The 24,772-nt window shown below is 44.2% G+C and overlaps 1 protein-coding gene across 1 annotated transcript in view; it reads left to right on the top strand.

The window, feature by feature from the left end:
* Positions 1-24,772, top strand: part of LOC104343515 (serine/threonine-protein kinase PAK 3-like) — a 33,837-nt gene that overhangs the window by 2,535 nt on the left and 6,530 nt on the right. The window contains 6 exon segments of the mRNA XM_086468561.1: positions 2,807-2,873; positions 15,328-15,456; positions 16,439-16,595; positions 20,822-20,885; positions 22,433-22,513; positions 22,878-22,923. Coding sequence (XP_086324687.1) covers positions 2,807-2,873; positions 15,328-15,456; positions 16,439-16,595; positions 20,822-20,885; positions 22,433-22,513; positions 22,878-22,923 — 544 coding nt within the window.

The following is a 24,772-nucleotide window of genomic DNA, read 5'->3' as shown; positions in this document are numbered from 1 at the left end:
TGGTAAATGTCTGATTCCGTATGTAAAGTTAGGAGTGACGTCTTTTACTTCACTGCAGTTACTTTGTTGTTATTTTGTATATAAGACTGGGCTTGTTTCCCCAAAGGGATGCTAGCTTTGTGGAGTTATCACCTAGCACACTTTTCTGTGCAGAACTGGAATTAAACAAATATCCCGACTGTGTGTTTTTCAGCTCTTTGCACACCGGGTAAAAGAACCCTGATTTTTGGGACAACAGGACCAGGGTTCTAATATCCCCCCAGCTTCTTGGAAAACACATAGAAGAAAGTGCGAAAAATGAGCTCTTGGAGAGGAGGGAGGAAAAAACCCACTAGATGACTAAGAGCTATGTCTGTAGTTGGATAAAGCTGCTCCGAGAGAAAGAAATCCGTCTTCCCTCCATGGAAGAGTAAAGGCAACGATTAGAAATAAGGAGCTGTAATAAGGTATCTTTTTTTAACCCCAGTGTCGAAGCTGTCCTTTGAGCATTTCCTAATCCCACTACAGCTGAAGTGGGTCAGATACCTTAAAAGCATCTCTTCACTAACCCAGATAATATCTGCAGTTGTCGGTATGTGAAGTGGGAAAATATCCGGTTTGAATAATGGCCTAATTAATCCTTTTAGCCTAAGGGTCGGGCTATGGACTCTGACAAGCATGAGGAGTTGAATAGACCTTTTAATGGGTCTCCCCCTTTTGCTACTAGTGTTTCTGTAGAGATCCTTGATCTGTTAAGTACAGTTCTTGCCTCCTGTCCCACTCCTCTCTCTCTGCTGGTTTCAGCTGGTAGTGAAAAGTCGGGGGGTTTCTCCATTTTTCCCTTTCTAAAGCAAGAGTTCTATGGTGTAAAAAAACAAAAAACAAAAACAACAACAACAAAAAGCTACTGCTGCCTTTCATTTAACGTTGCCCTGCCCTGTTGGTCCTGTGGTGCTTCTGACTGCAAATAAGCCTAAACACGCAGGACAAGTGGAGGGTTGGAGGCGGAAATTATGCCTTGCTGTAACTGGAGTTCCAGGACAGTAACCTGGGGGGCCTCCAAACCCAGGTGCCTGGTGTCCTGCTCTGCCTAACTGGGCAGTGAGCTCGCTGAGCCAGATTTGAACGCACTCTACAAACAGAGCTTGGCTTGTGCTGCTTTCTATGTTGACTGATTTAGATAAAACAGATGTGTGTACAGCTAAGCATCTGAACTATAAAAGCTGAACACCGTGTTAAGAGCAGGAGGCTCTCCCAGCAACATTAGCTGCAGATTAGTTCATGTTTTCGTACTCCTCCATAAACAAAACCAAGGTAATACTGAATTTACTGCATCAGGCCTGTTTAACAGACTGCTTCGTTAGATGTCCTTCAACTAGAACACCCTTCCAGAATCAGCAGCAGCACAGCAAATACATTTAACTAAAAGAAGCCAGTGTTAAACTGTCTTGTTTAATGTTAGCAGGAAGATGATGGGAATATCCTTAAATCAAAGCTGGTATGGAACCGGAAATGGGTCGAAAACTTCTGCTGTGTAACCCTTAGTGGAGTTCAAACCTTTTCATTTCCTGGTATTTAGTTCTAACTGTCTAGAGCAATGCAAATAAGTTGTGTTAAGATGGTAGCAACTTGGATCTTTTCTTCTGTCCACAAATGGTTTTTTAAAAAAAGTAGTTGTGGCTTCTAAATTGGGTCAAGTTATCTAAAAATCATCAGCAGGATTTTTTTTCTCATTTATGTTAATGCTGGGTAAAAGAGCAGAAGTTGGTTTGGAAACCTGTAAGCCAAAGGGTGTTTTCCAATAAGTTTCTTTTTTTTGCTTTTGTGGAGTCTTCAGCATTTTATTTTCTCCCACAGTAGTTTTAGGCTGCAGAACCAGCCTCAGAGGCACTAATGGAATTACTTTTCCAATGCTTGGCTCCTTCTAAGGATATAGATTGCCGTCATACTCAGAAGCTGGTTGAAGCGATGGAAGCCATGTGAGGTATTGGAAGATGATGATAGGGGGCCATATAGAAAATATACTTTCTAACCGGAGATATATCGAAAATATTAATAGAGAGCTACATAGAAAACGCTAAAACTAATAAATCCTGCTTTCCCAGAACTAACATGCATGCAAGTAGGCAATTAATTACTAACCCCTGCAAACGGCCTGAGAAGGAGGCCCAGAATGCTAGAGAAAGAAGCTGATAAGGGGAAACAGAAAAGACGAAACCAAGGATGTAATTCATAGTTCAAAGGTGTCAAAGGTGGGAGGAGATAAGGGCTAAGGAGGGCTAGCTAACATCCATCTTCGAACAATAACAAAAGGGAGGTAGCCAGATGTGCACTCAAGGACAGACCAGGCCGAAACCGGTCTGGGACTGCAAGCTCAGCCAAATTAGAGATTTCAGGGGAGAGGTGAAAAGTACACAGCGAGGAAGACCTACGGCCTTCATCCCTGAAGACCCCTGCCCACGACCACCTGGAGGGACTGCGCAAGCGCACGGAGGAGGGGCCCAAGGCGGAGATTATGGAAATGGAGTGACCGGAAGGAACTGCCTTTTCGGGGATAGATCATGAACATGTATAGATGTCTCTGGAATATGTAGTGTTTTAATTGTATAAATACTGGACAAGTGGCCACGATGGGCATGCACGTTTGTGGTGGAGCGATCCCCTGTGCATCTGCGCGCAATAAACATACCTACTTTATAACCTTTCAGGTTGTAAAGTTTCTTTCTGCACGTCAATGAGGAAGAACTGAATCGCAGGTATAACAAAACTGTAAAACTTGTTAACCTCTTCAGTTTTTTTAGGGCAAACTTATGAGTTTTCTTTACAGGCTGATTGTTCTTGGAAAACTGAGTAACTTGGTCAAAGAATGGGTGTCAGACCTTGGTGAGAGCAAGGTAAGGATTTTTTATACGTTCTTACCAAAACAGCTGAAGCTTTTTTATTTCTTTTAAAGGCCATACTACTGGGATTTATGCTAAAGCTCAAGTTTTAACTTTCTTCTGAAGTATTGAGCGGAGCCGTAGTAACTGCCATTGAAATAAGTTATAAAAGATACTTCAGATGAAGATCTTGAAGTCTTTGGGGCACTGATTGACTCTGTGAAGTGGCTCTATCGGTTGACTTGTAGCAGTTAACAAAGCTGAAACAAGGTGTTGTGGGGTGAGATGGATGGTAAATGGGCACTAATCTTGCCCCAGACAGCCTGCAGCACCCAATGTGGTTTGACATTATTACACGAGACTTGCCTTTTGTATAGCTGCTTCATGTGTGTCTGCTGCAGGGAAGACTAATAATTGGTCTTATTTGTCTTATTTTGGATAAATTAATGAAAGGACTGCTACATTACCTTTTTTTTTTTTTTTTTTTTGAGTTGCAAGCACTCACATCAGAAAAACAGCATCAGTCTCTTAGACTAACAACTGCGTAGGGGGGTGAGAAGACACTGTTTATGGAGGCTGTTGTGGTCTTTCAAATAACTTGCATGTAGGTCAGTGTGTTTCTTATATTCTAAAGTAAACTCTCTTCGGCCCACAGAATCTTCCCCCTTCAGCAGCAGCAAATGTTGGTGGCAAATATTTACATTAGGTTCTTAGAGGCTTGGCGCATGCACTAAAGGTAGAACTTTCATTGTCTGATCATAGTTCTAATGTTTGAAAGCGACTTACAACAACAGCAGAAGAAGTGGAATCTCTTTGTAGGTGCTGACATAGATGCTGTTTGTGTTGTTTCCTAGACATGTGGAAAGATCAGATTTTTTGCAGTCATTGTTTGAAAAACTAAAACATCAGGAGGAAATAAAGAAATCTAACAGTGAGTAAGCTTTCTCCTTGATAGATTGTGCAAGTTCTACAATAAGACTATTCATGTTCAAGACTCGTATTCGTAGTGAATGTTTTACAAGCCAAAATTAAAAAAAGAAGTTGTTCCTGAGCACCTTGTAAAATACTATTTTATGCAGCATGAAAATGCTGAAGTCAAGCTTTTGGTTCCTTTCCCCGATGACTGTACATCGGATAAGAATCTTGGTGGTACGCTTCTCCCCTACCCATGTTTTGGGAGTAAGTCAGCTGCATCAAAAAGCAAGCTTGTCCCTAGGAGCCTTGCTTTAATCTTAGATGTAGTTGTCACCAAAATCAGGAATAAACCTCTTAACCCCAATGCAGCATTACAAGGCAGGCGTTCTTTTATTGCGGCGCCGGTTGCACGGGGGATCGCTCCACCCGACGTGCATCCCGTATGCGGCATCAACCAAACCTTTTATCCCCCTGTTACATACACAGGCATGAGATTTCCAGGAAAGTTTAGATATGTTCATCCTATTTCCTGGAACTAATTATCATAATCATAGTTGCATAGTTATTAGGCATGCGGCCTGGGTCTCTGAAGGGCTTCCATGGGGTCTTTGGTGGTCTCTGGTGTCCTTTAGTGTCTTTTCCATGAAATCTGAGTCTTTCTTCCGTATATGGGCTTATCTTGTCTCATTGCCCTGTTTGCAGGTTCCTCAGTGTCCTTATCTTGGTAGTTTACCAAGGGAGAGTTGGAAACAGGGAGGATGTAGTTGAGACAAACAGCAAAACCGCGGGTGGAGTGGAGCTCTTCTAGCCCCGACAGCACTGCTGTGCGTTGTGCTCAGTAAGGTCAGTGCAGTGTTCCCCGCTGAGGTGACTGGTCTGGGGTACCAGAGGAGACGGATGAGCATCAGGCTAAGCTTAACGGTGGGAAGAGTCACAGGGATTCACAGAGCTCCTCCTGGTGGGAGAGGAGGGAAAGGGAATGGGAGCACAGCAGTGAGGACAGAAACTGGGCTTCACTGAAATAATTAGCGTTTTAAGTAAACTATAGCACTCTGCCTGGAGCCGAGGGCTGGAGCGTGGCTCTGAATCACAGCATAAAATCGAACAGGGGTCCTGAGACACTGCTGTTGTGCAGCCAGGGACAGGATGAGTCCCCAGACCTGGGGCTTGGTCTTCCTCAGGGTGAGGGGCAGCAAGGAAGGCTACAGTCCAATGGCAACTGCGATAAGCTGGGAACTTATCAGGGGAAAGTGGGGAGCAGTTGTAAAAGGCAGGCAAGGGAGAGAACTGTTCAGTGAACAGCTGAGGTGCATTTTTCTTCTCGAGCAAGCTGAAAAATGTCATTTCTTTTATCTGAAACCAACTGTTTCATGTCAGAATCTTGCTGAGGTACCATGCTTGGAACTTTATGGTGCTGTTACTCAAAGCTGTGCCACAAACAACCCTATGGTAACAGGCGTGTGTGGTAGCAGGAGAGAAAGAGGAAGACTTGAATTGTTTTCAGGATGTAATAATTTTCCTGCTTAGGTTTTGATTGATTTTAAAGCAAACATATTGCTCATTTTTATGTGTAAGAAAGTACTGAATTGGTACTTCTGAATGAATTTCCTTTGGGCAGATTGTTCCCCAGGACTAAACGCTTTCCAAACACAGAGCAAGGAGGGAACAGAGATCATAATGCTTGCTGTCGATATCCCCCCAACATGCACCTTCTTTCTTATATCATAAAAATGATTCACTACCACATAGTTTAAGATACCAGGTAGTTTCAGTACACCATTTAAATTTTGCTTTGGAAGTCTGATTTTAGAGGAAAATTTGAATTGTAAACAGCTACAGGAAAGAAGTTGTAAATAAAAAATTTGAAAGTCTTTAACATGGAAAAAAAAAAGCTTTATTTTAATGGTAATAAGTGATTTTTAGGAATTGGCCACTGCATTTATTTATCGCAGTAATCATTCAGAGCAAACTTCTAATAGAGAGGCTTCTGAATTCTACCAGAAGGTTTTTCTTGCGCTCATCCCTCCCCAGGACACCAGCCTCGGCATCCTTACCTGACAGGCTTGCTTTCTGTTCTGCTTTTGCAGGAGGCTGTGAGGGCTGCTGAAGGGTCCGATGGTCTCAATATTGAAGAGAAATCTCCAGCCCAACCATTGAGGATGAACAGCAACAATGGCAACTCTTCAGCACTAAACCACAGTTCCAAAGCGCTCCCCATGGTCTCTGAGGGAAGAACAAGAAAGCCAGGCTTCACTCCATCTTCCTAGGAGGAGGGGATAAAAGTGAAGTATCAGCAGTGCGAATGGGTGGCTACATCTCAGTTTGCTTTCTGTTGTTTGTGGGTTGCCATATTTACTTTCTGCCACTGTTTTCTGTTTTAGTTGCAGAACATGCTAAAGTCCTTCCAAAGCCTTCTGTTCCAATGGCTCTAGTAACATGTTTCAAAGGAGGAGGTGGCATTCAGTCAGTTACTTTCTTGTAGTTGCAAAGCCAGTAAAACGTGCCTGCGTTTTGTGACTGGCTTTTTAAAAATAACTTGATAGTTAAGATGGGGAATCCTGTCCTTTGGATTTTGCTTTGCATTTTCAGTAAAAACAGAGATGAGATTGCGTACTTTTGAAGAGACATTGGCAGAAATGAGAAGGCAATGTGCCTGACACTTTTGGGTTGTTATTTTCAGTGCACTTACATTCCAGGAACAGGAGCAAGGCTCTTGTTGCTTTTGCAGCAAGAGTGGACAAGGAATGGCTCAGTTTAAAACCTGCAAGGTGCGATTGCAGAAAGAGAGTCTTTTAAATGAGCAGGAGACAGCATTTCAGTTGCATGCTTTGAAATGTATTGTCAGAAAGGAGTGTGTTTTGAGTTAGCGTGTTTACAGAATTATGGGAAGGGATCTTAATTTTTTGTAATGCCATGGGAGCTGATGGGCTGTACTCACAAGTGCTGAGGGAGCTGGCTGATGTCACTGCAAGGCCACTGTTGGTTATCTTTGAAAAGTTCTGGTGCCTGGGGATGTTCCTGATGACTGTAAAAAGGCAGATGTCACTTCTGTCTTTAAGAAGGAGGATCTGGGGAACTATGGGCCAGTCAGCTGCAACTTGGTCCCTGGGAAGCTGTTGGAGCAACACACAAATGAAGGCTAAGAATATGATCAGGAATAGTCAGCAGAGATTTCATGCTGAGCTACACTGACCGCCTTCTACCAGGAGATGTCAGGCTCGGTGGTGATGGGAGAGCAGTGGGTGCTATTTCTTCTTTAGTACGGTGTTCAACACAGCCTCCCATGGTATCTCACAGACAGACTGTAGTACAGTCTAGGTATGTGGATGGTGAGGTGGACTGAAAAGTGGCTGAAATGCTGTGCTCAAAGAGTTGTGATCAGCAGCACAAAATCCAGCTGGATTTCGAGGGGGATTCCACCTTTGATGTGCCTCACTGTTCCTCCAAGGAGAGCTCAGAAATATGGCACTGTGGTCATTCCCTCAGAGCTCCAGCTCACCTGGGCTGCTCAGCCACCCCATTCATGAGTCCTCTCCACAGGTCATGTGGAGCAGCTGGAGCGAGTCTGGCATTCAGAACTCCTCACAGGCAGTAGAAGGCACGATTTCAGCCCCATTCCTCCCCTCAATCAGGAGAAGTCCTGATGACTTCTCTCATGTGAAGGCTGTGACTGGATGGGCCCGTTCCTCAGGCAGACCTGGCTGGTTTACCCTGCAGAGTGCTTTCCAAAATGTCCCCTTCTGGGAACAACATTAATTTTCAATTGATTCTTTTTAAAGACCAAAATTAAAATCTCTCCTTGCTTGTTTAGTTCCTGGAAGAACTTGGGTCATCTCTTTTCCTGACTGCCAGCGGGATGGCATTACCCTGCTCCGAGAGAACATTTCTTGAATAGGAAGTGCTGTGTGAAATGCATGCAGAAAGGGGGAGATCCAGAAACAACCCCTCCTGGAAATGATCGGTGACATTAAAAATAGATGTAATTAACTAGCAATCGGAGCAGTCTGAGGAAGCATACAGGTATCGTGATTTTCAATGTGACTGTGAGGGTGAGTAAGCTAAGATTTATAGCTTGATTTTGTTGGGTGAAATAATAAGCGGAGAAAGTTTAGCTTGGCTGGCCAAGGCCCTTGAGGTGGTTTCGTCTCAGGGTTGGTTTGTAGGTCAGGGTATCAGGTGGCCTGTGTGTGCTTCACAGACTCAGTGACACATTTTAGAGAGTCCTGCTTATAAAACAGAAGGTGATTGATACGGCTGCTCTCATCTAATGCAGTACTTTGCAGCATCACAACTTTATATTAATAGTCCACCACTGGTACTAGTAAAGAGAACGTGAAGAAAACGCCACGGCAGGGTGTTTCTGCCTAAACCTGCAGGAACTTTGTTGTGTTCCATTTGCTGGTGAGACAGGAGGGATGTGAGGATGGATACGCTACGGTATGGTCTCTCCAAGGTGATGGTGTGTACTGGGACTGCTGTGCTTGGGGACCAGGAATCTTTTGCAGTCACTCCCCTGTTGGAGTGTAGGGTTTTCAGTTAGGGTTTGAGCACTTCTGTGTTCAAAAGCTGGTTTTGGCAAGCCACTGCTGGCTCTGTGGGGCCCCTCTGTGCTTCTGCAGTTGAAACAAGCCACTTAGGCATTAGTGTCCTGCTCCTTCCCTTAGCACCTGACCTCCTTAAGTTCTGTTGTACAGCTCCTCTTGCCCCATCTCTGGGGTAAGGTAGCCCGTTTTCTGAGGGCAGGAAGCCGAGGCAGACAACTGAAATTTGTTTCAAGTGTCATGTGAGCAACCTTTGTGGAACAAGGAGCTGAACTTTTTCCCCCATAGCCCGTGCTGCCGCTGTGAAATTGGCCTGCCTTCCTCGGAGGTAATGGTGGTGATGGGAGCCTCGGTGGAGTTCACAGCATTAGTGCTTCCTTTCAGCAGAGTGCTTTGCCTGAGGAGGATTGAGAGCAGAAGGGAATTACTTGTGTTCTTCTGGTTGTTTGATACAGCCTTGTTCTTCGTTCATTAAACCGCCTGTAATTGCTGTGCTATGGAATAAATTAGTACTGTGTGTGAACTGGTGGCTCTGTGAAGGTGCTGTAGAGCATTCAGCCTAAAGAAATGAAGGGGCAGCAGAACCACCACAGCTCAGATGCCCCTTTCTGCTGAAGAGGTACATCCATCTTAAGATTACTAGGTGAACAGTATCAGTTCCGCTGAAGCTGCTTTAGACTGAGCTGCGGATGGGAACAGTCTGACCTTTAGTCATCCGGTTGCCTCCAGTACAGAAAAGCAAGAATAGAGGGAAGTAGAAAAAGCCAGTGGGGTTAAGATTAATGGAGGAGAAAGAAAAGGACAAGGCTGCTGGGGTAGGACAGGAGGAGCAGAGCAGGAAGGAGGATGGGAGGACAGCGTGAGTGACAGTGGAAGGGAGAGGGGATGGAGGAAAGAACAGAATGAGATGAAGAGGAGGCAAGCAAACAGGAGGGCATAAGCGTGGGGTCAAACCCTTCCTCCCTCTCTGGAGAAAAGCTGCTACTTATCTGAGTCATGTTTTTCTGCCAAACAACTACTCTTTTAACATAATAATAATGGTGATGCTGCAGACCGTGGAAGACAGAAAACTCTTTCCTTGTTCTCTTTTAGTCTGTAATAGTTGCTGAGATGGTGTGGGTGGCCCTTGTGGCTAACTGCTGTGCGGCAGGAGTGTATCGTGAGGGGCATTTATGAGAAAATCAAATAGGAATGTACAGTATAAACCCCTTGAATCCGGTCAGTCATTGCTTCAAAGGAGTCGTGCCTTTTCGTCTCATTTTGCCAGCTTACATAAAACAGAAGTGATGTGATTTGCAGGGCACAGACAGAAGTGTCAGAGTTTTTAGACTGGGGAGGGGTGAAGGTGTTGCAAAGGAGATGTTGAGTTCTTTATTTAATTTATGGTTTATCAGCGTTTGGACCATAGATGTTATATCCACAGTATGGTAGGCAGAGGTCTGTGAAGCAGATGAGGCAAATCTTAGGGAATGAGCTGGTGGAACACTTGCCCCCTAGCAGGAGAGGCCTAGAATGGACAAGGGCTGCTTTTGATGGAACGTTTCCTATAATGCCTTATTTCACTTCTAGATTTGACTGTTGCTTTGAACTGAACTTGATGATCCTTTAAATCTAATTTTCACTGCATTTGCTTGCAAATGATGAGGTAGGAGAAGCCAGTTTTCTACAGTAAAAAGTTATATGTGCCGAATGGAGATGATGTCTTGTAACTGGAAACATCTATCCTGAAAATTAAAGAACATCGTCTTAGAGATAAAAGGAGAAAACCCTTTGCATTTGTATTTGATACATTGCTGCCGTCTTTACTGCATGCTAACTGAAAAGAATTCATCACCTAGCATTGTGTAGAGGTGTGCAGTACAGACAAAAGGTGACAGTTAATTATTTAATGAGGGTGAATACAACAACGCAGAGAAAGGATTAGAAACATCCAAAGTACTCTAGACTGTAATTATGAAGAGCAGAGCATCTTCCAACTAAAGGAGGCTGTAAGGTAGAATAAGAAAGGTTCACAAAGAGAGGCTTTGCGGAGCTACTGTCTGTGAGCAAAGACAGACCCAGGCTGGGAGGGGTGCTGATACATAGCGAGTTCAGCCTTTGGATGAGACCCCTAGGTAAACTTAGGAAGCTGGCAGACATAATAGTAAAACATCAGAGAAAAACGTTAATTAAAAGTCCGTGAGCATAGTAGTGCTTTATGTTAGAAGACTGATGTGCCAGGAAATAGATTTCGCGAAGCTCCGTCCTGGTTGGTAAGGGTAGAAGGGGACACTTGCTTTTGAAGTAAGACACATGCAAAATTGTCTTCATCCAGCTGTTTTTGATGTGCATGGCATGGCTGTCACTGGCAGTGCACTGAGGGAATACAGAAGGCAAAGACAGGACCTGAACAACTGCTCAACTGCTCCTTTCTCTCCTGCTGATCTGTAACTATGGCACATGTATTTGTTTATGTATTGTTGTTAATAGACGGTGATACACTGGCCTTTAGAGATCCCAATATAGAGTCCCATTGTGAGAAGCACAGTATAAACCTCTAATATATCTCTGGGTTTCTCACAACTGTTAGCGTGAAGTCATGTCACATCAGATCTATAGAGCAAACGTGGTCCACGGTGAGGATATGTCGACCAGACACACAGGTAAGGAGGGCAGCCAAGGAGAGGGTGGGATCCTGGGATGCAGAGTACTTTCTTGAAAGATATGAGATGATGTGACTTTTTTGTATTCTACATGAGTGCTTTAAGCGTGACTTTATTCCTAAGTTTGTGTTAATAACTCTCGCATACTGCAAGTGAGCACTGTAATACAGTAATTTGCTCTCTACAGCTACCTAAAAGGAAGCTGTAGTGAGGCTGGTGTTGGTCTCTTCTCCCAAGTAACTAATGACAGGACAAGAGGTAATGGCCTCAAGCTGCACCAGGGAGATTTAGATTGGCTATTAGGAAAAATTTCTTTGCTGAAAGAGTGGTTAGACATTGGACAAGGCTGCCCAGGGAGGAGGTGGAGTCACCATCCCTGGAGGTGTTCAAAAGACGTGTAGCTGTGGCACTTAGGGACATGGTTTAGTGGTGGGCTTGGTCGTGTTAGGATAGTTGTTGAACCTGATGGTCTTAAAGATCTTTTCCAGCCAAAATGATTCTATGATCCTATAACATTTGTTCCATAGTTTTTCCACTGAAATGACAACTGTATTTGGTAGAATGGCAGTTCCCCTCTCCGCTGTTACAGATGTACCACTGGCACTAGTAAAGATCCTACAAACAGCTCTTTACTGTATTATTTAACCATGTGGTAGTTAGTCTTGGAGCACACTGGTTCTCCAGGGAAGCCTGGAGAATATTTGAGGTACCCACCAGCAGGATAGATGTTTGCATGTGGGTTGATGCTGTGTTTATCTGGGTGTTTGGGAGTTGTCCAGAACTGGCACTATTGTGACCATTTCTCAGAGAAATAAATCTCTGTTGAACATGGGTTCTTGATGCATCAGAGTGAAGGCAGATTCTCTCAGACTTTATTCCACGTATGCTTTATCAGGGTCAATAAAAGTGGGCTGAAGTGAGGTTTGTCAGTCGTAAAAGGCACAGGAGATGGATGACCACAAGGGAAGTTCCTTTCGAAATTTGCTAAAATCAAAGGGAGATGAGAAACATATGCAGATTGACTGACTTCCAACTCAGTCAAAACCTAGATTGGGGTGTGTAATGGGTCTGCCTGAGATGCAGCCCTCACCGTGCTGTGCAGTGGTAGCTAGATAACATACCAGTGTTTTGACTGCTGCTGAGCCGGGCTCACACAGCACCAAGGCTGCTTCCCCAACATTTCCCCAGTAGGCTGGGAGTGGGTAAAAACTTGGGTGGGGATATAGACAGGACAGCTGACCCAAACTGTCCAAAGGGATATTCCATACCACATGACGTCTGCTCAGCAATATAAGCTGGGGAAAACAGGAAGAAGGGGGGGACATTCGTTTCATGTTTGTCGTCCAGAGCAACCGCTACGCGTACCGGAGCCCTACTTCCCAGGAAGTGGCTGGACATCGCCTGCTGATGGGAAGTAGAGAATAAGATCTTTTGTTTTGCTTTTGCTTCCGCGCGCGGCTTTTGCTTCATTAAACTGTCTTTATCTGACCCACGTGCCCATTGTTATATTTTCTCTCCCCTGTCCAGCTGAGGGGGTGAGAGTGATAGAGTGGCTTTGGTGGGTACCTGGCATCTGGCCAGGGCCAAACCACCACAGGGTGGCACCAAGGCTGAGTGTAAAGGGACTTCAGGTGGAGTTTTTCATTCAGTAAGCCCTGCAATTGGCTGGTAGATGTTGGCTGTGCAGTATATGGGGAAAATGACAGGCTTTCAAATTCAGGAAATTATACAGGATATTTAAAGCAATTGTTCATTAATATAATTTCAATGCAGAGCTGAGGCTTTCAGCGATTGGATCAATTTTCAAATGTCACCCTCACTCATAAGATGTCCGAGAATTCATGTAAGGCTTTGGCACTCTCAGCCTGTTTTCCAAGTCCCTGGTTTCTGCATCTTTACAGTAGAGAACCTAGAGAGCTACAGGAGCTCGAAAAAGAGACATCTTTAGCAGCAGTGGCAGAACTCAGTGTTACGATTTTGAGAATTTAAATGCAGATTCTTAAGCCTGTAGGGCTCCCTGGTACGCTGAAAATGAATTGTATCAGGATGGGGTTTAGCTTTTAATCAGACAGCAGTGATCATTTCAGCAAGATGTGTTTGCATTATTAAGCATTAAAAATCCAATGTAAAGCTCCTAAAATACACAGTGGTGTCCACAAATATAGAACAGTCTTGTTATGTCTGCACTGAATCACCAGGAAAACAAGCTAAGCCTTAAATCGTTATGCCATGAGAGAGCAGAATTGATTTAAAGATGAGTTTCAAGCCCTTTTTCTCCTATCTCTGTCCGAACTTTCTTTCCTTTTTAAGGTTGGATCCTGGTTTTAGCTCTATATTTTGTTAGAGAACGATTGCATCTAGTGTATAAGCTACTAATTTGAATGGTAAGGTGTCAATCAAAATTTGTGAAAGTAATCTTACAGGTAGCATGGGATCTGTGAGGCTGTGGCTGTTCAGTATTCTAAATGCTCATTCTTTCCACTTGGCATCTACAGGGCATTCCAGAGCAGTGGGCCAGGCTACTGCAGACCTCCAACATAACAAAACTGAAGCAGAAGAAGAACCCTCAAGCTGTTCTAGCTGTTCTCAAATTTTATGATTCCAAAGATGCGATTAACAACCAGAAATATATTAGCTTTAGGCCAGGAGATAAGTCAACATCTTGCTGTGAAAAAGGGAGGGTCAGGCCCCAAGATGAGTCAGACCAACGTTCAACATGCAAGTGGTCAAGAAGCAACCTTAGGAAATTCCACTTTGTGGAATGCTCCTGAAATGAATTCTATTTCTCCTTTTCTCCCCTAAATGTCATTGAAACGGTGTCTTTTCATTGTCACTTGTTTTTTGAACTAAATAAGGTACTAGATGGAACAATCATTACCATTTTTAGTCAGAAGCATCAGTGGCTGAAGGTCATGTTTACTTTTTGTCTTCGCATCCTTGTTCCTTCACAGTGTTCAGATTGGGGTACAGGGTATACTTGTTTGTGCGTTTTATAAGTTACTCTTGGATCCTCCAGACTAAGAGGATTTTTTGGGATACTTTGTGACAGAGCACATTTTTCAAGGATATTCTTACATTAGCTGCAGAGCAGAGTTGGTTGCTATGCATAAATTCACAAACCAACCTAGGACGAAAGCTAGGAGGGCTGCTATTGTGATATAACGGGAATGTTGCCCCAAAGGAGATGGAAGGTGTCAGTGTCCAGAGCAGCCTTCGTAGCACACTCCTAGGCATGAAGATTAGGTCTCTCTGTTCCCTGTGGCCGGCCCTTGCTGGTATTTATACTGGATCAAAGTGATGCCATTTCACAGGTAACACAAATGAGATGTGAATATGCAGAATAGTGCCTTTGATTTGCTGCAGTTTTCAAAGTGGCCTGTTGTAGCCAGCTTTCAAGCAATTGGTAAGCACCCAAAAAGGCACCTTTTCAATTTTTTTGTTTCACCAGTGAATTTGTGACAATGTGATGTTAATGCCCTGCCTCTGAGTAGCAGCTGGGACTGGTGGGGGGGTGTCAGCTCATGTAACTTTAAATATCTGCCCTGTAGGCTTCAGTTTACATGTGAGCAATGATGAGGTGGACTTCCCTGCCCTACTCTGTATTTGGAGTCTGCCTGAAGGTGGACTGCACCCTGGCAGTGGCTTTTATTCTCCGATGCCTGTAAGGGGAGCCTGGGTGAGCAGTCAGGATGCCTGCCTGGCAGCCCCAGGCAGGGCGGCAGGATGCACCTTGCTGCTGAGAGGGATGCATTCACTCTTGGTTACCAGCAAAGACTGGAGAGATCAGTGTGTTAACTGTTGATTAGGTAAAGAGGAGGATGGTGCTGAAAAAGGAGCTGCTAAACAGGGAAATTCAGCACTGTGGGAACAGGCAATATGGTTACCTCTTGGGTAAAATGGTAAAGAAACAGCTAGCCTTTCTCTCCAAAACGAGATTCCCAGCAGGATGATGCAGGAGGCCTTGCACTTTGAAGTGTGTTAATTAACCTAGCTGGTAAACACCTGTTAGCTTAATTAGCTGTTACCATTTCTGTAGACACAATGCCAAAGCAGTTAACCAGCAACTAGGTGCGATTTGTAGTGATATGGTCAAGCATTACATTTTGTGAAATTAGCCTCTGACTAAGCATGGGAATGATTTAGTTGTTTTGGCCAAACATGAAGAACACCAAGGCAAATTAACAAAACAGCAGATTAATTTGTAACCTTTAAATAGTGTTGTGCCATGCAGAACTTAGCACTGAGGCCTGTAGCACTACAGATTTGTCTAGATCGGTTGCTGATGTCTAAGCAGACTGAAGTGTTGCGTGATTATCAAACCTCCCAAGCACCAAAATGGGGACTGTCACTCATGCTACTGTCTGTCCATAGAGCACAAAATCAGCATCAGAACCCCCGCTAGCTCCTTCTGTTTCTGAAGGAGAGGATGAAGGTGGTGAAGAGGAAGATAATGACGAACCTCCCTCTGTTATCGCACTGTGGCCTGAACATACAAAATCAGTAAGTCCCAGCTTTGGTTAGCATTGCAGTTGGTGTATTTCAGAGCTGCATGTTTCTGATCAGACAGCATTTGGCGTTCATGGATGAATGGGCTGGAGTCCTATCATGACCCAGTGCTTCACCCACGTCACTGACACCAGGAAAACCTAATTTGAACTTTCACAGGTAGTCGTGAGTTTCCTGTGATTCTGATAGGGAGCATGTATTCATCTTAGTATCAGATAAGAGGTAGCACTATGTCTGTTAATGCTACCGATGTAAAAGTGAGCAGCTTTGTCCAAAGTATCTGTATAGGCTCTCTGGCATCAGTGGAGAGAGTGATCATCAGACACAGTCCACACCCTTGCAGGATACTTAGGGGAAACTGTCCCCTGGAGGTACCTGTTGCTCTCTGCAGACTTTATAAGGAGATAAATGAACAGCTTAGACCAGCCCCTTAGCTTTTACATGGCTGAACTTTGGTGAGGAGAGTCCTACACAGAGATGCATTGTAAAGAGAAGGTAGGCCTCTGAAGGACTGGAATGCAGTTCCTAATGGCCACTCCCTAAGGCTTGAAATACTGATGAGAAGTCAGTTCCACCATTGTGATCAGAAAAGGAAGATGTTTCCTGCTTCCCTTTAGATACTTGGGTAGCAACTAAAGAGTCGTTTTGTTACCCATGAAAACACACCAACATCAAGGAACAAGGCTCTGGGGCCCTGGACGGATCTAATTCTCTATCCTTGCAACACAGTAAATTAATTGGTTCAGGCATCTTTTTAGAAAATCAATGAAAATTGAAAACGACACTGGCCATGAACTTGTGTAAAACCAGCCTGTCATTTTTGCCTGTTGAGTTTGAGAAGTGGACAGCAAAACCAAACGTTTTAAGAGCCCTGGATGGGGCAGACAGCATCTTCCTAAGGGTTTGCATTTGAAATACAATCTCAGGGGCGTCTCTGCAAGCCACTTTTCTGACGCAAAATACTTTCTTGTCACAGATCTACACATGCTCTGTAATTGAACCTGCTGCTGCACCAGCACCAGCTAAAGGAGCCACCACTCGCCAGCCTGAAAACTCAAACACTTTGTACAGAGACATGTACCGGCAGCAAAAGATACCTAAAATGACAGATGAGGAGATCCTAGAGAAACTGAGTATGTATTCTGTACTTTTTGCCTGATAAAGCAGAGTATGCTGTTATGTAGGTCTCGGGATTATAGATACTCAGTGTTCATCCTCACTTTAGTGTTGCAGAGTCACGACTCCCTACATGAACTGTTACTGTGCTTAAGAGGAAGTGAGAGAGCACTCTGGGTATTCCTTCTGCCACCGAGGGCAGCTGTGACAGAGTTGGATTTGCCTGAGCTGCCTTCTATGCTAAAGGCTAAAGCAGAGATTGTTTCTGGTTGAGCAGAAGGCTGTGATCTACTGACTGGCCTAGTGAATGCCTGTGTGCTAATCGCTAAATGGAATAGAATATTTGGGTTCCTAAATTATCTTTATACTCCTGATTCTTACCAGTCATTGGAGCCAAAATACTTTGCGGAAATCTGTTGCGTTGTTGGTTTTGGATTTTTTTGGTTTGTGGTTTTTGTTGGTTTTGGAGGTTTTTTTAAACCCATAGACAACTACAGCACTAAGCTGATTCTTCCAGCCTCAGGGAGCTCTCCTGCCCCAGATATTCTATTGGTTCCATTTTTATGATTGCTGTTACTACTACTTCTACTAATATATCTGAGTTCATTTTTATAAGAATTCCACGTTTTTGTCAGAGCGAACTCCTTTGAAAGAACATCAGTTGACACCATGGATAGAGAGGAAGAGGTGTTTTCAATGTGCCCCAACAGGAAAAAAAATACTTTTATAACAGTCCTTATTTTATTTCTTAGCATTATGCATATAAAGATGTACCAGAGACACATCTGTGTGGCATGATCAGGTAAAACTGCACTGCAAGTCTTTCTCAGGAGGCAGCCTGCAGCACATCCACTGTATATCCTTCAGATACATGGCACTTTGTCGTAGCTCATTCCCAGACAGTTAATACTATTAGAATCCTAACCATTGGCCCAAACCCCTGTGTAGGTCATACTCTAGGAAAAGACACCAAGCCCTTTGTGATTCTGCAGTACAACAACTTAATCTGCTTCTTGCACTTAGTAACTGCCAGTGCTGTGTTCTCAGATGAAAACTTATTGGGTTCATAACATAGCCCAGTTTACTCTGTGCCTACCATTGACTGTTAGGACAGAAAGTGGATTGAGCTACACCTCCTTGTGTGTGATCTCAAAGCCAATACCATTCTGTCTTTAATGGGGGCAACAGCTTGAAAAGGGGTGCAGTCTGGCTGTGGCTTCTTCACAGTGGTTGTCAGTGCTCATTCTTGTGCTGTACCAACCTTTCTGTTGTACCTGCCCTGCCACTGATGGCTGGTGTGACTGCAGAGGCTGAAGCCTTCCTCAAGTGTGAGATTTCAGCTGCTTGTGTAGAGTTCTCTGCACCCTTAGCAGGTTTACAGGACTATCAACAACTGAATCTCAGTGCCATTAGGGAGTGTCCAAGGGCTAAGTTCAATAGCTTTAGCTGAGGGCACAATGAAGTAAATTCCAGAGCAGATAGTTACTTGCAGGTATGTCAGCTTATAATTCCTCCCTTTATAAGTTTTCAACTGAGGCTAAATGTTTGAGGCAGGCTTTGCAAAATTGTTTTAGCAGGCAGTGTAGCAGGTGGTGGGGATGTCCTGTCGTCTTGCCGTTCTGGCAGGCAGGATTCCTGGCTAGGCATCCAGTCAGATGCCCATTTGGATGCTGAAGCCCTCTGCTCCAGAGGAAGGGCCTAGACTGGGGAGGGAGGTGTTTGTTCCTACTTACAGTGAAATCTGTGTCACCTAATTTTGTTTTGGATGCACAGGTGAACAAATAAGCATGTGTTTGTGTTTGTGATACAGGAATATTGCCAGATTGGTCCAACAAAATATGCTGTGAAACATTGGAAGTCTTCCTCCTGAACTAATCATCTTAAAGTATTTCAGTGATGCACATTCCAAGTTAAATCTTTGGAAGTCATTTGCATTGAGCCGTCACTTTCGTTGTTTGTATTTTATCTGGGAAACTACCAGGCCAGAGAAAGCAATATTTTTTTTTTTTTATTATGCCTTCAGATTTGTTTATCAGATCTTGGCTTTTTCACTCAACACAAACACAGCATCCTAATGACTGCTTGCTTTCCTTCCCGTTCAGACTGCCTGCACCTCTGAGTAGGCAAGAAGCCGTCAGACAGTGTATGCTTTACTTTTTGCCTTCGGTGGCAGATGAGCTGCACAGTGGCTGATGGACCCAGACTGTCCCTTGGCCTGTGCTGGATGGGCTGGCCCTGCCTTCCCCTGCCACAAGCGCAGAACTGCCGGGAGGCAGCAGCAGCCCATCTGGCCTGGCTTCTGACTTGCATCACCTGCACTTCTGAAATGATCAGCATCTCATTTGTGCAGCTGTCTGTGTGACACTAGCGCCTGAGGAGTGTTGCTGCTGCTGTTACCCAGCACGGCTGTGCTTGTAGGTGAAGGTCAACCAACGTGTGTGCAGTGTTGGGAGTGCGAGTCAAATGCTAGTTACTGATCCGAGTCAGGCTGAAGACAAGCAGTGTGGTTCTTAAAATGTCACAAACAAGGTCTTCTCGGGGACTTAGCCTGGTAATAGATGATTAGGGTCATAGTTCTTAAAGCCCTGTAATTCTTGAGATGCTGCTCTTTAAAAACATAAAGGCATTCTTTTGGCAAGCCGCTGAAACGTTGAGAAGATCCCCTCCTGGGAACACTTTGCAATATTCTTCCTGTTCTGCAAGTGTTATGAATTGTAATAATTATAATTGCCATAAGCATAGCGATATCGTGTGTAAAGTCAGCCATAATGAAAGCCATCCATATACGAATAATTCAGTTCACCGACTACACCCCTGTAGGAATGGAGGAGGAGAATCTAATCGATGTCCCAGGTATTGATACCTTAATTTGAAATCAAAGTTTGAGCGCTTGGGTATGACTATAGCCGTAGGGTGGGATTGTAGCGAGAGCGCAAAGTTAATCCCAAAGTCTGAGTCACATACACCATGTAGCTGCATGCCTGGAAGCATGAAATTCAGCATTGGGCGAAGTGGCAAGCACTGGGCAGGGGGCAACCATCACTAGATCGATATCTGGTGTTATGTGGATTGCCCGAAGGAGTGTGAGACAGGTGGAGGCCTCGTGGTCCCAGTCCCCCGTTCTCTTTGCCCTGAACAAAAGGAGCCACTACCTCCCCCCCATGCAGGTGTAAATTGACAGACTTTGTGGCATTAACATAAGTGATAAGATATAGTCATCCCCACCCACATGTATACCCTGGTGATGTAATGTATGTAATGTAATGTAATGTAATTTTGAGTATAAATATCACCCCAATTTCGGCCCAAAAATTGGGACAGGATCAACTCGGAACCATACCAACGACCAGACGGATTGACGAATTCGCTCCTTCTCCATCCCCCTCACTTGGGACGCTGTGTGGGTAATATTATTTACCTCAGCAAACGCTGAGAGATATACTTTTCCTCCCCGGGTGTATTTCACGTTTTCTTCTCAGGTTCATTTCTGTGCTTCCCTGAGTGTATCCTTGATTCTTGTTTGTCGTGATTTTACTGTCTCTTGTTCCACTGTATCCCTGTTATACAGGCTTGTCTATTTGCCAAGTGGTCGGGCCTACAGTGGACAAGTTGTTATTGTTGTTGGTGTGTATGTGTGTGTATAGTGAGTGTTGTTGTTATTATATTAGTGATAAACCTTGTGTTATACCTGTAGCTTTTAATTTGTCACCGGCAATACAAAAGAACCTGCAAATGTTGCTGTAAACGATTACTATTTGTCTCCCAATGTGCATCTGTCGCATATTTGGTGCTGGCCGCATAAGACCGGATTGACTTCCCCATTTTCGCAACAGCAAGTGGCGCCTGTTCATCAAAATTGATTCCAGAACCCAAGGGGCAGTTAACCTTCAGAAGTCTTCAACCTTCTGGTGAATCGCAGAGACTATTTATTCCTAAGAAAATGAAGGCTCTGTTGTTCCAGCTCTCATGAATGTTTCTAGACAAGAAACACTTGCATTGGTCCTTGTTCTTTTCTGATACATGGCTCCTGTGAATGTTTCTCAGTGTTCTTGGTTTCCTGTCAAGGTGACTCTCCAGAGGACTGTAGAAAATCAGTCTTCATGGAGACTATCTGTGCTGCAGAGCTGCCTATATTGTTGTTGTCACCCAACTGGCTACAAATGGCTCACAACCCCAGACAGTGGGGCTGCCTTTCTGATCTGCTGGAAGGTGGTATCTCCATTTTTAATGTTGTTTCTTTCAGGGAGCACTGTGAGCATGGGAGATCCTAAGAAGAAATACACTCGATTTGAAAAAGTTGGGCAAGGGCAAGTCCAATCGCAGTTACTTATACAAAAGTGTGGGCCAGGTATTTTGCTGGAGTAATATTGTGATAGGTAGAGACACGGACAATTTAAAGTGTCAAAATCCAATGCGAATTTTATTATATTAGCAAGCGAACAAGAGCAAAGGCAGCGCTGGGCGGCCGGGGAGTCTGCGCTCCGCCAACGGCTCGCAACTTCCCGCCTCGTGTAAGCACATTATATACAGTCTCATTTCCTGCATTCGTGATGTCGCAATCAGGTCGATACTCTGCGCATGTTCCTTCTGTTGCTGGGGGGTCTTTCTCTGCCTCCTGGTGATCCTAAGGATGACGGCTGAAGGTCTTCCTCGTTGCCCTGTGGGTGGGCTTATGCAAGAATGTGACTACTCAACCCCCTCAGCTACGGGTCCTGTTGACTTATGCAAGAATGTCCTTCGGTTGGGCTATCAAGCCTTGCGGGCACATAAATCTTCCATCCATACCTTCCCATACAGGTTTAATGAACAAAGCACAATATGTTACTTATTACAATATCAAGCGTGAAGTTGGGCAAGCTCCAAATGTGTTCAGACACTGGGTTTAGATACTCCTGTCTCTCAGTACTGATCAGAATTTGTAACTGTGGTCAGAAGGCGTCGTCAAAGACCACTTGATGCTGGCAATATCTTGTCTGCAGCAAGGAGCAGGACCTGGAAGATCTACTGTCCCTCAAGTTTGTGACACCCGTTTGCTTGTTCTCTTAGGAGAAATTATTTTTGTATGTCTCAAAATAATACGGCCATGCTAAAGAAAGGAGAAAAAACTTTATTGCCTGAAAGAGCAACTTAGAACCTGGTAGTTGTCAGGCAAATAACAGTTCTCAATAACATTTCTTTCAAATATTTTGCTTTAAAAAATATTCAGTGATCAGGATTATAACAGCATAGTTTAGAAACTGAAACCAGAGATTAAATAATAAGCTGTCTTTTCTAGCAGAGGTAGTGAAAAACAATAGTAATAAACACAGTGTCAATGCATTGTCCTTTCCTCAGATGGCTGGCACATGTTCAGGGCTCTCAGAATGACTGCATGGTGTTGCCAGAGTTTCGCAGATAGATCCAAATAAGAGGTCTGAGAAGGCACAACTAGACTCTGTGTGTGTTACATTCGCTGGAAAAAAAACACACACACACACACACACCCCGGAGGGGGAAAAAAAAAAAAAAAACAACACACCTCAACAGAGCAAAACTGGAGAAAATGGGAAAAGGATGATATATATTGTTTTCCAGTTTTTGTAGGCACCCCGCCCTTCATTTTTGGACTAAAATAATTTAGTATGAACTCAGAAGATTTGTACCAGCCCTTTTTCTTCCTGTTGGACCTAAGTTTTATCTTGGATACCCTGCATGGCAGGGGGCTGGTGGGCTGCTGCATGGTGCGCTGCTGGCTCAAGGAGTGGAGGAACTAAGGTGTTTTAGAAACACTACAGGCAGCAGAGAGCTCCTGACAGGGCTTTCATTTATAGGGTTTAAACCACTTCTCATGTCTTCACTGCTCTTTTGTTTCTAGGGCATCTGGAACTGTCTATACAGCACTTGACATCACCATGGGACAAGAGGTAGGTGTCAACAGCCCCAGCAGATTTTGCAGGTATTCAGCGCTTTCCCCACCCTGGTGCGAACAGTGCATGGGCTTTCGGATCGCCTGCAACATACTTCATCCGCTGTCTTCAGCTTTTCAGGGAAAGCTCTTTAAGGGCAATGTGTTTCTGTGCCTCAGGAACTGAATGCTTCCTGCGATTATCCACTTTCCAGCAACCATTACACCGAGGGGTTGATTAATACCTGAAAAGGTGCCTGCAAATTCCTGGGGGGAGGTCCTGGTTTCCTTGGAATCAGTAAGAGCCTTGGTGCTCTCTGTGTTTGGGCTGATGCTTCACCCATCGCTTTCAAGGCCCATCATAAGAGCATTGGTTTTTTACTGTGTCTTGAGAACAGATTGGTGCTCTCCACAGTGTTGTTGGTCCCAAGCTGGTACCATATTACATCATCCCTGACTGGGTATTTGAATGGAGAGAAATCTGTAAAGAAATCCCAGCAAGCCTTTGGGCCTGCTAAAAACTATAATTTTTACTGCCAGTGTGAATGTATTGATTTAGAAATTGTTACATCTCTGTTCCCCAGTGTGCACAAAGTTGTGCTCCCACAGAGAATGTTGGTCTCTATATACAATTTAACTCTACATTTACAGCATGTAAATCTGCCTGTGGACCTGGCCATAGATTAGTTAGTAATACAAACTGTAAAATCTAAAGATCTGTCACAATGAGAGGCCTCAGGAGAACCCCAGGGGTGGTCACAGATTCCCCTGTTGCTGTGAGGAATAAATAGCTTCATTATGTCCCTTAATTTCGAACAGACTTTGTCCTTATTAACAACCAGCAAGAATGCAAGGAGGGCAGTGGTATCTTTCAGAGAACACACTAGCTCTGTCTTAGTTACTGAATATATTGATGCATCCATTTGCTGCTGAAGGCTGCTATCATTCAGTCCCAATTTATCGTAATCACAGGTTCAGACAGTAATACTATTTAGCATTTTTTTCTATCACGTGTTTCATCTTCAAAGTATGATGCAAGACCTAATTAAGGAGAGATCGTGTTTAGGACGCAGTTTTGTGTTTTATTCACACTGAAGATGGTTGATACACACACTGACAGACGAGAAGACGTATATCAAGAGCAAAGATCTCTCCAAAACAATACAGCCGCGTTTAGGTCCGGTGTTGGTGACAGCCCGTTACAGCCCATGAACTGGTTGCAGGGAAGTGGGGGCCAGGGGGTTGAGAAGCAGATCTTGAAGGAAAGCAGAGTTATCGCTGACAGTCCATGTAGTGGCCCATTTAAAGTGGCATCTTAACATTAATTTCCTTTTCCAAGCCAGAGGTTTTGAATATGTACAAACTCTGCCTGAAAATTTGGCTGGAAAACCTGGCACGAGAGCAGAGGGCTGCTCTCTTATGGCCTGTGTCAAGAGCAGGACTGGACAGAGGGGGAGGCTGGCCAAATTGCATAAGGAGGGAAAAAGAGGCAGACTTTAAATATCCCCAGGGCCTCGTCTCCCCAGGAGGAGTGTGTCGGGTAGGAGGGCTCTTCTGGGATGGGTTTGTAGGAGCCCTTGGCTGGAGCTGAGCTTGAAGGCAGGGAAGGAAGTAGGGCTGAGCCCAGAGGGATGGGGCTGGCAGCAGTGGGCTCAGCAAGGAGGCCAGGACGAAAAGCTCAAGCAGGGAGCATGGTTGCCTGGGGGAAGATGGAACTGGGTGGAGGAACCAGGATGAGGCAGAGGCAGGATCGCTATAGGGTTCAGAGCAAAAGTTGTCATATTAGTAATAATCAGACAAGGTGGTGTCTTAGAGAATCCTGTTGCTCTTTGGGGCTACAGCTTCAGATTTCTGATTAATCATTTCTGCCTGTCAGCAAATACATCTGAATCTTACGGGTAGTGTCTCATCCACCTGCAGTGCTGCACTTTACAACTGCTTTTAGACAGAGGCCTACAAGGCATCTAAAACCTCTAAGCTTCTAAATTTTAAAAGAAGAGCAAAGAAAAATAGAAACTCATTTGTCACAGTCCTCGGCTTAAACGGATAGCATTCCACCCAAAATGGTGTTTGCTTCTGAAAAATGACTAATGTACTATTTCCAAATGTGCTGTAGAGCCTGACAATAAAATCTTTGTCCTGCAGCCTCCCACCCAACAGTGATCCGCTTCATATCGAAGGAAGGGTCTTTTTCATTTTTGGCAAACAATAGTTTGTCATATGGATGGAGATAGCACACTGATTGCAGCAGCAGCCATTCTGTCTGTGATTTCAGGGGATAGTCTGTAACAGTAATTGACATTTCTCTTT

The sequence above is a fragment of the Leptosomus discolor genome, chromosome 7, assembly GCF_034619465.1.
Source record: "Leptosomus discolor isolate bLepDis1 chromosome 7, bLepDis1.hap2, whole genome shotgun sequence".
In the NCBI taxonomy this organism is placed as follows: Eukaryota; Metazoa; Chordata; class Aves; order Leptosomiformes; family Leptosomidae; genus Leptosomus; species Leptosomus discolor.
The sequence above is the reverse complement of the archived record's forward strand: the minus strand, read 5'-3'. Positions and strand labels throughout refer to the sequence as shown.